The sequence below is a fragment of the Myodes glareolus genome, chromosome 7, assembly GCF_982192425.1.
Source record: "Myodes glareolus chromosome 7, mMyoGla1.1, whole genome shotgun sequence".
NCBI classification, from domain to species: Eukaryota; Metazoa; Chordata; class Mammalia; order Rodentia; family Cricetidae; genus Myodes; species Myodes glareolus.
This window is the reverse complement of record NC_142032.1, coordinates 15,422,198-15,437,259: the sequence shown is the minus strand read 5'-3', so window position 1 is coordinate 15,437,259 and position 15,062 is coordinate 15,422,198. Positions and strand designations below refer to the sequence as shown.

Below are 15,062 nucleotides of genomic sequence, written 5' to 3'. Positions count from 1 at the left end.
GGGCTTCTCCCTCCTCTCTCCCTCCCTCTCTGGTTGCTTTTTTTTTTTTTTCCACTTCTCTCCCTCCCCCTTCCGTTTCTATTTGTGAAGGGAGGAGGAAGGCAGAGGCGGGCTGGTGTCTCTGGCCGGGGACTGGAATTTCATCTGAATGACTGCCCCAGCGCGCACGCAGCGCCCCGCAGTCGGCCCGCCCGCGCCCTGCAACCCGCAGCCGGCCGGCCAGCTGGGGGACGCCCGCGTCACTGCCCGGGGACCGCCGGCGCGCCTTGCTCGCCGGCTCCGGATCGAGCCAGCTTCGGTGCGGCCGAACTAGCTTTCCGTGCCCCTCGGACCTCGGCCGGGAGCCAGGCAAAAGGCGCGGCTCGGAGCAGCCAGGAGGGAGCCACCGTCGCCGCGACCGCCACCCAAGGAAGAGTGCGGCTCCCCCGCTCGGTGCGCCGCGGGGCGCGCCCCGATGTCAGCCGCGGGGCCGAGCGCAGGCCGCGGGACCCCCCTGCCCTAGCCGCGCCGACGGGGAGGCGGCCTGTTATATGGAATTTGGACCACGGCGTTCCCCTCCAGGGCTGGTGCCCCGGCCGCGGCCCTGGCGCAGCCCGCCGCCTCCCGCTAGGCACTCGCCAGGAGGAGGAGACGCAGCCGGCGGCGCGCGCTGCGCGAGGACCCAGGCTCCCTCCTCTGGGGGGCGGGCACGCGGAAGGCGCTGGTGACTGAGCGACTGGCGGGGCCGGCGGGGACCGGAGCTCCGGGCTCGGTGGGTTCCCAGCTGCATCAGACGGATCCCCAGAGTTGGGGAATTCGGGAGGTCTCGGGCCCCCTGCCCGCAGCCGCCATGGCGGAGAATTGGAAGAACTGCTTTGAGGAGGAGCTCATCTGCCCCATCTGCCTGCACGTCTTCGTGGAACCGGTGCAGCTGCCGTGCAAACATAACTTCTGCCGGGGCTGCATCGGCGAGGCTTGGGCCAAGGACAGTGGCCTGGTGCGCTGCCCTGAGTGCAACCAGGCCTACAATCAGAAGCCGGGCCTGGAGAAGAACCTGAAGCTCACCAACATCGTGGAGAAGTTCAACGCCCTGCACGTGGAGAAGCCGCCGACGGCCCTGCACTGCGTGTTCTGTCGCCGCGGCCCCCCGCTGCCGGCGCAGAAGGTCTGCCTGCGCTGCGAGGCTCCCTGCTGCCAGTCCCACGTGCAGACGCACCTGCAGCAGCCCTCCACCGCCCGCGGGCACCTCCTGGTGGAGGCGGACGACGTGCGGGCCTGGAGCTGCCCGCAGCACAACGCCTACCGCCTGTACCACTGCGAGGCCGAGCAGGTGGCGGTGTGCCAGTACTGCTGCTACTACAGCGGCGCGCATCAGGGACACTCGGTGTGCGACGTGGAGATCCGGAGGAATGAGATACGGGCAAGTACACTTCACGCGCGCGCGCGCACCCACACGTATATCCCGCCTAGTGGCTACCCATCCCCACGAGCTGACTCTTGTGGCGTTAATCTAGAGGCCCACTTCCAAACTCTTCTGTGAAAGTTTGGGGGGGACAAGGTCCTCAGCAGAAGGGCCTGGCTGCTGGGTGCATTCTCACACCTGTGCCCTTAGGGTCCCTTTTGCGAGTCATTTATGGAATTGAGGGAGGCTGTTAGAAGTAGTTTTAAGTGTCGCTTTTCTGTTTTGCGCAGCTCCCTCCCCCAGCTTTGTTTCTGTAAGCTCTACGGGAAGTCACCAAGGCAGTGACCCCGGTCCTGCTTCTCCAGCTGCTGTTTATGTAATGAGTGTCCTGGTGCCGCTGCTGTGGCTGACATGATCCATGATGCTGGCATACCAATGAGGAAGTAAACAAAAGCAGCCATGTTAGTTTTAAGCTCTATTGGAAACACATTGGGGGTGGGGGGAAGCTTCCGGAGGTAGAGCAGAACTCTGGTATCTAGCTGGGCAAGGCCTGGCGGTCCAGAGTCATCTCCTACTGTCTGCTATTCCGCGATCCGTCCCAGCAGACGCTCCCCAGGCTGAGGCTGCTCTCTATGCTGCCCGAGCCTGCATGAACAAACCTTAAAGTATGTGTCTAACCCTTTCCTCCCGGCCCTGCCCTCTTACACAGCCCTCCCACATTTGGGGAGGGGAGGTGGAAGACGGAAAAAGAATCCTGTGGGTTTAAGGTTGAGCCGCCTTGAAATCTGGTTTCAGGCAGCTGGCTCCCCTGGGCTGCCGGCTGGGTGATTACGGAACCGCACCCCCTCCCATTGTATACACCCTGCTGCAGCAGCCAATGTCAAAACCGCCTTCCCCCCTCTTAGGCCTCCGGGCCTGGCTAGGGAACTGGACTGGGGCATACTTCCGTCCCTTTCACTGGGAGGGGGCTCCTCCCAGGTTCCTCTCGGGTCCCCTGCCTCTTGGGGTTGAGTCACACAGAAGGAAGGAGTTGATCTGAGCCATCTTGGAGGCGCGGGCTAGGGGTCTTGTGATAAGGGAGCAAGGTTCTGCTTGGTAGGACTGGGAGTGTGTGTTTAGGGTGGGGGCCCCTGGAGGCCAGTGAGGCCTCTGCAGTATGAGGAAGCTGGGTCTCTCCAGAATGTAGATGGGGGCTGTTTCCTTGGTGGTAGGGGTGGGGAGGGGATGAAGACAAGGAGGGGACCAATCTAAATGAGTCACTGTTTAGCAATTAAAAAACATACATATACAACCAACAAAAGGAAGAAGGGCCACCGCAGGCTGAGGGCGGGGATAACAAAATTTGCTGTATAATTAGTTTGCAATTGCATGGGCCAGTTCTAGGGTTTTGTGCCAGGAGAGGCCTCTGGTTTCTTAAAGGAAGTGTGGGGGATGGAGGCGACGAGTCACTCCTCCCCACTAGTGTTGGAAGAGGCCGAGGCCTGGGGAAATGGAGGAGCCCTGTGGTCCTCCTCCCCCGACTCAGGGCAGGCATAGCCTACACTTTACCCAGTATTGAAGCTGCTGCTATTAATAAAGATGGTAGGGGTGGAGGCTGGGAAAGTGCAGGGAAAGGCTGGAGAAAGGACGGCTGGCTGTCCAATTCTCTGTCTGTGATTGGCTGGAGAAAGTGGGTAGAGGGCAAAGAAAAGATGTGACTGAATGGAACAGGAAAGGATTTTGATTGGAGCATGTGCTTGCACCCCTTAAATGCTAGGGATGTCTTGGGGAAGGGAAGAAAACTTAATTATACCTGGTTTGGTATTAGGGCATCCTTAGATGTGTGTCTACATTTACTCTCAAATGGGGAGGAGAGGGTGGCATCATTAGCTTGCAGAGTGTACCATGGGGCTCCTTTCATCAGGCCCTGAACTTATGTCAGCAGTTCCATGATGTGTCTGTCTGCTTGTGTGAGTGGTGAGTTGCATTAGGGCCAGATGTGCAATTCCGTGAGGTCAGCATCTGTGCCCGAGGCTCATCCTCCTCCATCCTTCTCAGATCCATTCTCTCTAGTGCCCCAGGGCACTAGGCTTGGAAACCCTTCAATAGCCCAGTGTCACTCAAGGATGAGCCTGACTTATTGAATGCAGAGGTAGGGGTCCCGCCCTTGGGGAGGGGCTGAGTCCTGAGGAAGCTGAATGGGAGAACCCTGCCCTCTCTCTAGGCTATCCAGGATGGGGGGGGGGGGAGAGAAGGTGTCTTTGCTTCAGCCAGTTTTTTCTGGCTAGCAGGAGTCTGTCTTAAGGGCCTTTGCTGATGCTGTGGAAAGGTATACCAAAATTTTCCAAGGTATAGGTGCAGAGGCACAAAGAACCATAAAAAGAATCTAGGTTCTGCCTGTTGTGTTTCCTCTCCTGCTCTCCCCCATGGGGTTAGGGTCCAAATCAGCTGCCTGGAAATAGCTAACACTACTGAGGGTTTTGGGTGCCCAGACTGGTGGCCCACACTTTAATCCCAGCACTTGGGAGGCAGGGGGATCACTGTGAGTTCCAGGCCAGCCAGGGCATACAGGGAGAGCTTATCTCAAAAAACTAACAAATCCAACACCATCAACAAAAAAACTAACCATCACAACCACTGCTTAATCCTTTCTGGTAGCCCCATCCCCAAATATCTACAAACACCTACTTTTATGTGCTTCAGCCAGGGGCTTGGGTGGAGCATCAGGAAGGGGTGGGAGTTAAGAGTTAGGCCTGTGCAGGCTAGGACATTGCCCCACTCTGCCTTTGAGAGGACTGGATGCCAACCAGACGGGCTTCAAGATCATTCTCTGGGACAAACCTATAGCCTTGAAGTGTTTTCTGTTTGAGTTGTGGGCCCGGGATTGAGACATCCATGGGCTCAGGCCCAGCAATCCTGAATGGACATAATCCCTTCCAGCCTCTAAGTTTAGGGGTTCATCTTAGTAATAGGGAGCTGATGGGAGTTGGGAGTACTCTTAAGACCTCTCTCAACATAGAGAAGACCCTAGAGAAGTCGTGGCTATGTGTGTGTGGCTGGCAGATATCTGTGCTTGAGCTTGTATGGTTTGTGTGCTTCTAGGACCCCAGAAACAGGCTGGAGGCAGTGTTCTCTGGGGAGCGGGATCCCCACTGCTGGCATTAGGGTACTCTGTGCCTGTACGGGAGAGGATACATGGGAACCCTGAAGGGAATCCTCTGAGAGGGTGGCATAGAGATCTCTGTGAAGCTGGGGCTGGGGTCACAGCCCCATTCTGGCAGTTCAGACCCTCTGCTCCCTCTGCCAATAGCAGACAGGGTGGGGAAGCTGTGTGTGCATTGAGGGGTGTGGTGTGAGGGCTGAGTACTGTCTTCCATGGTCATCCTGAATCCTTAGAGAAGGGGCCTGCTTTGACCTCCTGCCTGGGTCCTAAGGGTCCTAAGGCGCAATCCCCTGCCTCTACCATAGCATCCTGCTGCCACAGCCAGGAGCCTGTTACACACTCCCTATAGATTACTCTACCAGCTTACAGTTCGGTGTGTGTGTATCTGTGTCTGTCTGTTGGAACTGTTTTTTCCCCGCACATGAGTATCTCCTAGAAAGGATGTGTGCATGACTGACTTAATTAGGCACTACTTTCCTGTGTGGCTGTAGAGTTGGGCACAGAAGTGTGCTCATGTGTTTGTGTCTGTGATGTAGTGGATATCAGGTGAGAGGGGATGGAATGCAGTGCCCGTTTGTGAATTTCCCTGGACTTTGTTGTTTAGACTGCTACTTACCAAGTGCTTGCTCGGGAAATAGGTGGGCTGGGAACCTGCCAGGGGGCTTGTGACTTTCTTACCTGGGAATCTTTGGAAAGGGATTCACTTTAGGGTCAGCTGTTGCCTGTGGTGGGTGTTGGAGGTAAGAGAGAGCCCCAGTGGGTGCTGCAGAGCTGGAGAGTGGGGAGGGTCTGAGTGAGTAGCCCCACTTGGGCCTCTGCCCTGGGTTGAGCAAGCAAGTCTGACCAGCCTCATCCCTGGCTCTGGGAAAGCCTTCCTCCCTGGCTGGCCTGGCATTCAAACCCAGACAAAGGGGGGCTTTCTCTCTCGCCTCTTTGTTCTGCTGCCCCAGAGGCTGCTCTGTGTGCAGCAAAAGCTAATTCGACTCTGCAGCTGGGAAGCCCTCTCACGCTGTTGGCCTGTGGGGATCGCTGAGGCTCTAGCTTTCTCTTTGCCCTGACTCCTGTGCCTACCACCCTTTATCTCTGGTTTCTCTGGCTTGAGAGTTCACATGGTATCCAAAGCAATGCCTGTGGCAGGGGAGGGGGACTTTTTTTGGTGGGGAGAGGAGTGTGCTTGTGCCCATGGGGCCAGGTCAGATTGGATCCTGGGATAAGGACTTAGGTGGAAAGTAAGGACAGTCACAAAAGCTTAGGAAGAAAGTCCCACAAGGTTCTAAGCGGAGGCCTGGAGCCAGTGCTGGCCTGACCTGAGCAAGTTCTGTTCCAACAGTTCAGCCCCTTTCTGGTCCCCCCACCCTACTCACTGTTGCCATAGGGGCTGCTAGAACCAACCTTGGTCTTGCCTGGAAACCTAGGGCCTGCCTTTGCCCTGGCCCTCAGCCCGATCTCCCTTGACCTTCCTTTTCTTCAAGGTTGACTTGAGGGTTTATTATTATTTATTAACTTTTACACAGCCCTTACTCTCCAAACCTCACCCATCTGCCTGATCTAGTCTGGTAGCAAAATACCAACAGGGCCTAGCTGGTCAGGCTCCAGAGGCACCTGAGATGGCAGGACAGGAGCTAGGTCCTGTGAATACCCCTCTTGGTTGGGTGGGCACCAAGGCATGGAAGCAGTTCTGAGATGCATGGTGCCCTGGAACCATGGAGGGTATGGGAGTTCTTCATAGGCCCAGTAGATCCCAGAATGCCTGAAGCCCACAATTGTGTGTGTGGGGCTTGCTCTGGGGGACTCCCCCAGAGTCCTTGCTCCGTCCATTGCTTTTAGACTAGATATGGTTCCCTTCTCACACACAGTTCAGGACACTTATAGGGGGCCAGAGTCAGTTTGGAAAGTCACTGCTCCCCAGTTTTGGGAGGCCTTGCTGGGAATCAAGCTGGGAGATGGAGCCCCACCTCAGCCGTGCCCACCTTTTCGGCTGCGAGGTCCTTGTAACCTCCCATATGGGAGCTGGAATTCCCTGAGAAGGCAGGTAAGAAGAAGCTAGAGGGAGGGAGGCTGCTGGGAGTGAGAGCTGGTGCTGCTCCTGCTTCCTCCGCCCCTGAGCCTCCAGCATCTTCCTGGAGACGGGGGTCTCACTATGTAGCTCTGGCTGTCCTAGAACCCACGATGTACACCAGGCTGGCCTCGAACTCACAGGGATCGATCGCCCTGTCTCTGTCTCTCAAGTCTTGGGTTAAAGGGGCCAGCTACCATGCTCAGCCCATCTGATTTCCTGATTTGGTAGAATCGGTGTGGGTGTGGTGAAGAGGCAGCAGGTGGGTTTTCCTTCTGCCAATCTCAGTGTTTGAAGTCACGCCCCTCCCCGGCTGCCCCCTGGCTGCAGGGAAGCTGGGGGAAGGGGTTTTCCCAGCCGTGCCTGCCCTGCAGGTCTCACTATGAGCTTCCTTCCTCATCCTGCCCTCTTACAGCAGACCGGAAAACCTCGGAGGTGGCGGAGGGGAAATTAGACCCACCTACCTGTTGGGGCTACTGTTTTCACTGGGCCACGGCTGGACCCATCTTCCCGCTGAGGGCGGGACACTAGGATCCCCGAACAAGAGTGCTTCCTGGGAATGCCTGAGAGGAAAGGAGGCTGAGCTGCACCCAGACTAGGCAGGAGTTGGGGGATGGGGGCAATCTTGAACTGGAGGGCCTCAGTTGGGGTGGGGGAGGGTAAGTCTCATTGACTGGCAGGGTAAGAATCTTTCTTGGCCGGGGTGGGGGGGGTTGGGGGTTGGTGGGAACCTTTGGCTGTATCTGTCTTCTTCCCCTGGGACTCAGCCTTAGTCGCTCCCTCATCTGCTTCTGGCCCTGGTCATCCATGACTTGAGCACGCAGACGGTTGAGAGATTGCAATGGCCGAGCGGGCAGACTGCCTGGATCCTGGTTTCTATCTGGGGTGCTTTGTTCCCGCAAGGTCACACCTATGCCCATAACATAGGCCGCCAGCATGCTATCTAAGCCCCATTTGTTGTATAGGGGAGGGAAGACGGCCTCCTGTTCACAGTGAAGCTTTTTAACAATGTGTGTGTATATTTTACCTGCCTGTATGTAGGTGTACTGTGTGTGTGTGCAGTACCTGCAGACACCAGAAGGTGTTGGAATCCCAGGAACCTGGGTTACAGATGCTTGTGAGCCCATTAGTGCTGGAAATCAAACCTGGTCCTCTACCCAAACAGCTAATACTCCCAACCCCTGAACCAACCAATCCCCAGGAAAGCTTTCTATTCGGGCCCCTTCATTCTCTGGGATCTCCAAAGATCCAGTCTTGTATAGGGCATTGGGTGCAAACATGTGCACTAAAGGTTTCAGGGCCCAGGTTGCTGTGCATGCGTGTGTGCATGTATCAGGCAGTACTCTGGGCACCTCTGCCCACATAGGACCTATATTTATTGTTAGTCTGACCCCTCTGGCTGACAAGGGCAAGGTCTGCTGGGTCACTGAAGAGGAAGAGCCTGCTAGGATGAACTCCAGGCTCTCGTAGCTTAGGGGAGCATTAATGCTCACCCTAACCCCTGCCCTCAACATTTTGATTCTTTGTTTCTAGGCTAGCAACCTCCATAGAACAGGTTTGCCGGAAGTCTGGCTGGCCTTGGTTTCCCCATTTATAAGAGGGGAAGGTAGGGTTGGTTAGGACGGAATTGTTAGGAGCTTAGCTTTGGGTGTGGTGTGAGTAGGGTTTACATGGTGAGACTGAAGGTCCCCACAGAGGAAGAGAAGCACCCCTTGCTGGTGGACACTTCCTTGACCTGAGAGCTGCTCTGCAGAACTTTGCTTGCCTCCTGGGCGTTTCTGTATTCAACAGTAACCAGGTCCTCGGGCCTTTGAAGGGAAGCAGAGGACAGCCACAGCCATAAAGCTTTTTTTTCTTCTTTTTTTTTTTTTGAGATAGGGTCTCCCTTTGTCACCAAGGATGACTTCAAACTTGTGATCTTCCCTCATTTTCCCCAGAGCAGAAACTAAGGCTTGCACCATCATGCCTAGCTAACACCCAGTTCCTATTTGCTGTCACTACCACCCTCTTCCTTTTGTAGTCCAGACTGGCCTTGAACTTTTGGTGATCCTCCTGCCTCAGCCTTACTAATGCTGGTATTTTGGGTGTGTGCCAAGAGGGACCGGACGGGACACCAGAATGTGAGCTGAGGATGGAGCACAGTGGTAGAGCCGCCTGCCCAGCTATGCAGGGCCCCCTCGGTTCCAGCCCCGGGGTTGTGAACCCACAGTAACAGTGGTAGCGCACCTGCTTAGCAGACATGGAGATTCTAGGTTAGAGCTGTCACATAACTTCCTGAGAGTGGCAACATTTTGTGTCCGTTAGTGGCTACATGTAGCCATTGTAATCACTGGCACTGAGGTCCGGTGCTACTGAAAACCCCAAGCAGTGCTCAGTTATCTCTCTCTCTCCCTTTCCTTCCTCCCCACCCCCTCTGGTCAGGGTCTTTCTATGTAGCCCATGCTGGCTCCAGCTCCTAACCCTCCTATCTTGGCTCTGCGTCCACATGCTGGGTTATAGGCAGGTGCTACCATATCTGGTTTACTTTATTTTCTACTAACGTCAGTGTAAAAAGTGGCTGCTATACTAAAGAACACAGCTACTGAGTACGGCAGGATGTGACAGCCCATCACGTGACCAGGATAGGAAGGGACCTGCACTAACTCAGAACAAACAGGGGTCATGGAAAGTTCCTCAGAAAGCAGACAAAGGAGGTGAAGCATTGTTGGCTCCCAGACAGTGACAGAAAAGAAGTGTCCTGGTGAGCAGCCCTGGAGGTGAGATCCCTGAGATGCACAGGGTCACCGAGCCTTCTAAAGGCTCACTGAGAATCTGGCCCAGCCACTTTACCTTACACTCAGGAGGCTGGAGGTCATGTGTAAAAAAGATCGTTCTTGGCCATACTGCAACATTTGAAAGTTGGCAGTCATCTTGAGCAAGAGACACCTTGTTTGAAGAGGTGTGTTTGGAGGTGGGGAAGGGAGGGGAGAAATAAAAAGCAGTTGTCACTCTTGCAGAGGAACCTGCATCCAATTCCCAGTACCACATGGTGGCTTTTCAACCCTCCCTAATTCCATTTCCAGGGGACCCAAGCCCTGTGATCTCTGCCAGCACAGACACATACCTTGTACACATGGATATCCGAGCAAGACAGTGATGCACAAAATAAATACAATTAGTGAATTAAATTTCTAAGGAAAGAACTTGGGGAAGGAGCTTGGTCTGGCAGCAAGTGGATGGTTCTTGGGAGCAGCAGGGCCTTTCTCTCCTGGTCTCACGGGGTGGGGGAGCTGAGACATAACTAGCAAGGACTCACTCCTGAGGCCAGCGCTCAGCCTTGGGAACAAGGAAGGGTAGCTGTGTTGTTACATCATAGAAAAGGACAAATAGAAGGTGAGGCCCTTCAAGAGACTGTGTCACCTTGGAAGGCTGTTTGGCCCACTGCATCTTAGGGTGCGCTACTCAAGATGGTGCCTCCAGGGAAAAGTAGCCTGGCTTGGGTACTCAGAGACCTCCTGCCATATTACCTGGTATGTGCCCATTACTGGCTATATAACTTCAAAGATATATGTTTATTTTTAATTGTGGGGGGGTGCAGGCGTGCACGCGCACATGCCAACGAAGGCCAGGAGTCAGATGTCCCTGAGCCACCTTGAGCTGCCTGACTTGGGTGCTGGGAACCATACCCTGGGTTTCCTATAAGAGCAGTAGGGCATCCTTCACCACTGAGCCATCTCGTCCCCTCCATTGACCGGATGGTGCAACCTCTCTAGGCCTCAGTTTCTTCTTTTGTGAATGAGGATCATAATACAGTACTTACTTCATAGCATTGTGGGGTGATTAGAGGAACCCCCTTCTAGATATAATGAGATGATGGGAGCACAGGAAGCGACGGCTACAAGTGCTTAGTGTGCAAGCTGGCGAAGCCCGCCCTTGGGAAGCTCGGGGTTTGGATGCACATGGAGAGCCTCTCTGTTTCATGGAAAGTAGCTGGTCCTGGGCCTGCGTGAGGACCAGGGCAGGCTGGCTGGTAGAGGTTTCAGGTCATCTTGAATCGAGTCTGTTACCAAAAAGGAGGAATGGTGCTTGGCTGGAAAGGCTAGAGTCTCACCCTGTTCTGACACCACCATCACTCTAACTGTCTCTACAGAAGATGCTGATGAAGCAGCAGGAGCGGCTGGAGGAGCGAGAGCAGGACATCGAGGACCAGCTCTACAAGCTCGAGTCGGACAAGCGCCTGGTGGAGGTAGTAATCCCTGAGCCGGCATGGGGGTAATAGGAAAATGGGGGTACAGGATCGTAGGTGAGTTGGAGTCCCACTGGTTTTAGGAGTGTAACTAGCATGGAGCCCAGTGCTATGACTGGGGCGTTGGTAGGTCATGTGCTACCCTCAGAAGCCAGAGGGCTTGGGGTTCCAGACCCTAGCATTAGAAATTGGGTTGGGGTGTGTGCACACCTTTAATCCCAGCAGTCAGGAAGCAGAGGCAAGCGGATCTCCGTGAGTTCGAGGACAGCCAGGACTGTTATGCAGAGAAACCTTATCTCAGAAAACCAGAAAGTAAATGGGGTTGGGTTAGTGACATCAGGCTGAAGTCACTCTGCTTTTGTGCCTGCTCATCCCTGTCCATCTCCGCAGGAGAAAGTGAGCCAGCTGAAGGAAGAGGTGCGGCTGCAGTATGAAAAGCTTCACCAGCTGCTGGATGAGGACTTGCGGCAAACAGTAGAGGTCTTGGACAAGGCGCAAGCCAAGTTCTGCAGCGAGAACGCGGCGCAGGCGCTGCACCTTGGGGAACGCATGCAGGAGGCCAAGAAGCTGCTGGGCTCCCTGCAGCTTCTCTTCGATAAGACAGAGGATGTCAGCTTCATGAAGGTGGGTCTGGGGACTGCTCTGCGCAGCTGTTCCCAGCTGCTTCCAGCCCAGCAGGATCTCCTTCCTTAGCCTTTGGAGCCACTCTGCATAGGCCAGAATCTGTCCATCTGCTCTTCCTTGTTTGGGGACCTCAGGCAAGTCATAGATCCCTGGGCCTTGACATATACCAGTCCACCATCCTTTATCTATTGTTCCAGATTTTTTTAAACTCCAAAAACTAAAAAACACAAAGTTTGGCACCTCATTTAACAGCAAATACTGGGTAGAACTGACATGGTCAGTTAAGGGTCTTTCTGTGTTTCACATGGTTAAAAAAAATTCAAACAGGTTGTTATAGAAGTGTTGGGCCAGACTATGGTATCCTGTTTGGATCATATGAAATATGTCATATCTTATATGATACAGACATCTTTGCCTTCTTCTGAAATCCAGATGTAGCCAGATTTCAAAGGCCTGTGGACTGGGTGGTAAACACCTTTAATCTCAGCACTCAAAAGGCAGAGGCAGAGGCAGATGGATATCTGAGTTCCAGAGCAGCCTGCTTTACATAGGGAATTCTAGGACATCTAGAACTATAAAACAGAGAGACCCTGTCTCAAAAAAATAAAAGGGAAGGGACTAGTGAGGTGGCTCAGTGGTTAAGAGCACCGTCTGCTCTTCCAGAGGACCCGGGTCAATTCTCAGCACCCACATGGCAGCTCACAAGTGTCTGTAACTCCAGTTCCAGGGGATCTGACACCTTCACACCAATGCACATAAAAGAAACTAATAAATAAATAAAAGGAAGGGACTTGTGAAACCCTCTCCCAGATATAATGGTACAAAGCAGCAGCAGTGCCCAGCTGGGAATGTGGCTCGGATTGGATGGAACTTGCCTACCACACATGGAACTCGGTTTGACCCTCAATACCATAAGCTAGGTTTGTTACCACATGCTCCTGTCATTCTGAACTGGGAAGTTGGGGGCAGGAGGATAGTTCAAGGGCACCCTAATACTTAATTCTACACCAACGTAGGGATCCATGAGACCCTGTTTCAAACAACAGAAGCCATGCCATGGTGGTAGCATAGCGAGTTCTCAATAAATGGAACTGTTCTGTCTTGCCTTTCCCATTGACTGACTCTGTCCTCCTTCCTTGCAGAACACCAAGTCTGTGAAGATCCTAATGGACAGGTGAGCCGATAGCCCCCAGGCCTCCAGACCCTATCTGAGGGAGGGCAGAGAGGGCCATGCCCACTGGTGGGGAGGAAGGGCGGGCTCACTGGGTCCTCCTCACAGCAGATGCCCCGTCCACTGCCCCCAGGACCCAGACCTGCACGGGCAGCAGCCTTTCTCCCCCTAAGATCGGCCACCTGAACTCCAAGCTCTTCCTGAACGAGGTGGCCAAGAAGGAGAAGCAATTGCGGAAGATGCTAGAAGGTGAGGGTGAAGCCTCTGGGCAGGGGTAAATGCCATTGCCGTCTCAAAGAGGCAGCGTAGCTTCACACAGATAGACCTGTGTACATGTGGGACTCTGGGCAGGTAACATTACATTTCCTTGAGATTGGGGTTTTTTTTCTTTCTTTTCTTTTCTTCTTTTTTTGTTTTTGTTTTTGTTTCAGCTAGAAAATGAAAATAGTAAATGCCAACCAAGATGTCACCTATTTGGACCCATAGAGGTTCAGGTCCCACATGGGAAAGGAAACTAGAGTTGTTTGGGCTGGTGCTTCAGCAACATTTACTCCAAATTCTCCACAGGTTCCTTCAGCACGCCGGTGCCCTTCCTACAGAGTGTCCCCCTGTACCCCTGTGGTGTGAACAGCTCTGGGGCAGAGAAGCGCAAGCACTCGACAGCCTTCCCAGAGGCCAGCTTTCTTGAGACGTCATCTGGTCCTGTGGGCAGCCAGTACGGGGCAGCGGGCACAGCCAGCGGCGAGGGCCAGTCTGGGCAACCTCTGGGGCCCTGCAGCTCCACACAACACTTGGTGGCCCTGCCAGGTGGTGCCCAGCCAGTACACTCAAGTCCTGTGTTTCCCCCATCACAGTACCCCAATGGCTCTGCCACCCAGCAGCCCATGCTTCCTCAGTATGGCGGCCGCAAGATTCTCGTCTGTTCCGTGGACAACTGTTACTGTTCTTCCGTGGCCAACCATGGTGGCCACCAGCCGTACCCCCGATCCGGCCACTTCCCTTGGACAGTGCCCTCACAGGATTACTCACACCCACTTCCACCTACACCCTCCGTCCCTCAGTCCCTTCCTGGCCTGGCAGTCAGAGACTGGCTCGACGCTTCCCAGCAACCTGGCCACCAGGATTTCTACAGGGTGTATGGGCAGCCATCCACCAAACACTATGTGACAAGCTAACGCCAAGCAGGCAGTGGACGCTGGGGACCCTACCCCCCAGCCCCGGTGGCTCGGGAGTTATACATTCAGAGACCTGCCCTCCTTTCTGCCCTCCTCTCCCCTTCCTCCATTCTTCCAGGTCTTTTCCATTTGGTTTTGTTTTATTAGGGCCTTGTTTTGATTTTTTTTTTTTTTAATTCATCTCCTGGATGAGGAGGTGCTGGGGGGAGCTGGCCTGGGTAGGGGCTGCAGGTGGCCCTGGAGTTGGAACAGTGTCTATCTCAAGACACTGAGCTCTCCTTTCTTTTCTTTTCTTTCTTTCTTTCTTTTTTTTTTAAAAAAAAAAAAACCCACTCCTTCCTTCTCCTACATAGCTCCCATGGCTAGAAGTCTTGGGATGCCAATTCTCCTCACTTACCCTAGGAGATGGCCCAGTGCCCACTGGCCTGTTTCTCTTCCCTCCAATTTTTCTTCTGGGCAGTTTGAACACTGATGGAGTAAAGAATGACCTATAGATTGTGGAGTTTTTGTTTTGTTTTGTTTTTTAATTTTTTTAAACCAAGAATGATTTCTTCTGCCTCCTTCTCACCAAGTTCCCAGACGGAGTTCAAGGCCACATCTCAAGCAGCTTTGGCACCTTCAGCCTGAGTGGAAACTTAAAGCCAGGAGCCCCAAGTCCAGGAAAGGTGAAGAAAGGACTTTGCCAATGATAGTGACCACAGCGAAAGCAAATAATAATAATATTAATAATAATAAAGAGAAATAAAAGAAATAATGAATAAAAACAATAGCACAGCCCTTGTTGAGGTCAGTGGAGGAGGGGCTGCCTGGATTTGGGTCCTTACCTGAATTTTGACACAGCTACTTCCTATAGAGAGCACTTTGTACGAATCACAGGTATTTATTCTGTAATCTGTCCAGAGCACACACACTGAAATCCGACCTTCTAATAAACATGATGGCGCAGCCCTGCCCTGGCCTTGCTCTCACCCCATTGGCACCCCCAGGCCTAGAGTCCTTAGGCTTTCCTGAACACAGGGCACTCCAAAGCTGCTGCCTCATCTCTCCCTTGATTCTGCCCTCCTGGGTCTAGAAACAATTCCAGACCTGTAAATATCACTTCGTCGGGCTCCAACTGCATCTGCTCTTCATCTTGGGTTCATTTGACAAATGTTTGCTGAAGGCTCCCATACCACAAACCCCTGGTGTCTCTGAGCTTCTGCCAATGTGCGTCTAGCAAAGATAGGTGAGGACACCTTTGAGTCTTGTAAAGTTTACCTGCCTGCTAGCCACAAATACTGTGCATTGC

The 15,062-nt window shown here is 53.7% G+C and overlaps 1 protein-coding gene across 1 annotated transcript; it reads left to right on the top strand.

Moving 5' to 3' along the window:
• Positions 1–448: 448 nt before the first annotated feature.
• Positions 449–14,725, top strand: Trim8 (tripartite motif containing 8). Its single transcript, XM_048439042.3, has 6 exons — positions 449–1,399; positions 10,709–10,804; positions 11,195–11,428; positions 12,571–12,602; positions 12,733–12,848; positions 13,167–14,725. The coding sequence occupies exons 1-6, from the start codon at positions 830–832 to the stop codon at positions 13,772–13,774; spliced, it is 1,656 nt and encodes a 551-aa protein (XP_048294999.3). The 5' UTR covers positions 449–829; the 3' UTR covers positions 13,775–14,725.
• Positions 14,726–15,062: the final 337 nt, after the last annotated feature.

Excerpts from the sequence above, each read along its gene's own strand:
- Trim8 (XM_048439042.3), top strand. The coding sequence starts at position 830 with ATGGCGGAGAATTGGAAGAACTGCTTTGAGGAGGAGCTCATCTGCCCC. Across the intron at positions 12,603-12,732 it reads GTGAAGATCCTAATGGACAG|GACCCAGACCTGCACGGGCA; the intron begins GTGAGCCGATAG and ends CACTGCCCCCAG. Across the intron at positions 12,849-13,166 it reads ATTGCGGAAGATGCTAGAAG|GTTCCTTCAGCACGCCGGTG; the intron begins GTGAGGGTGAAG and ends AATTCTCCACAG.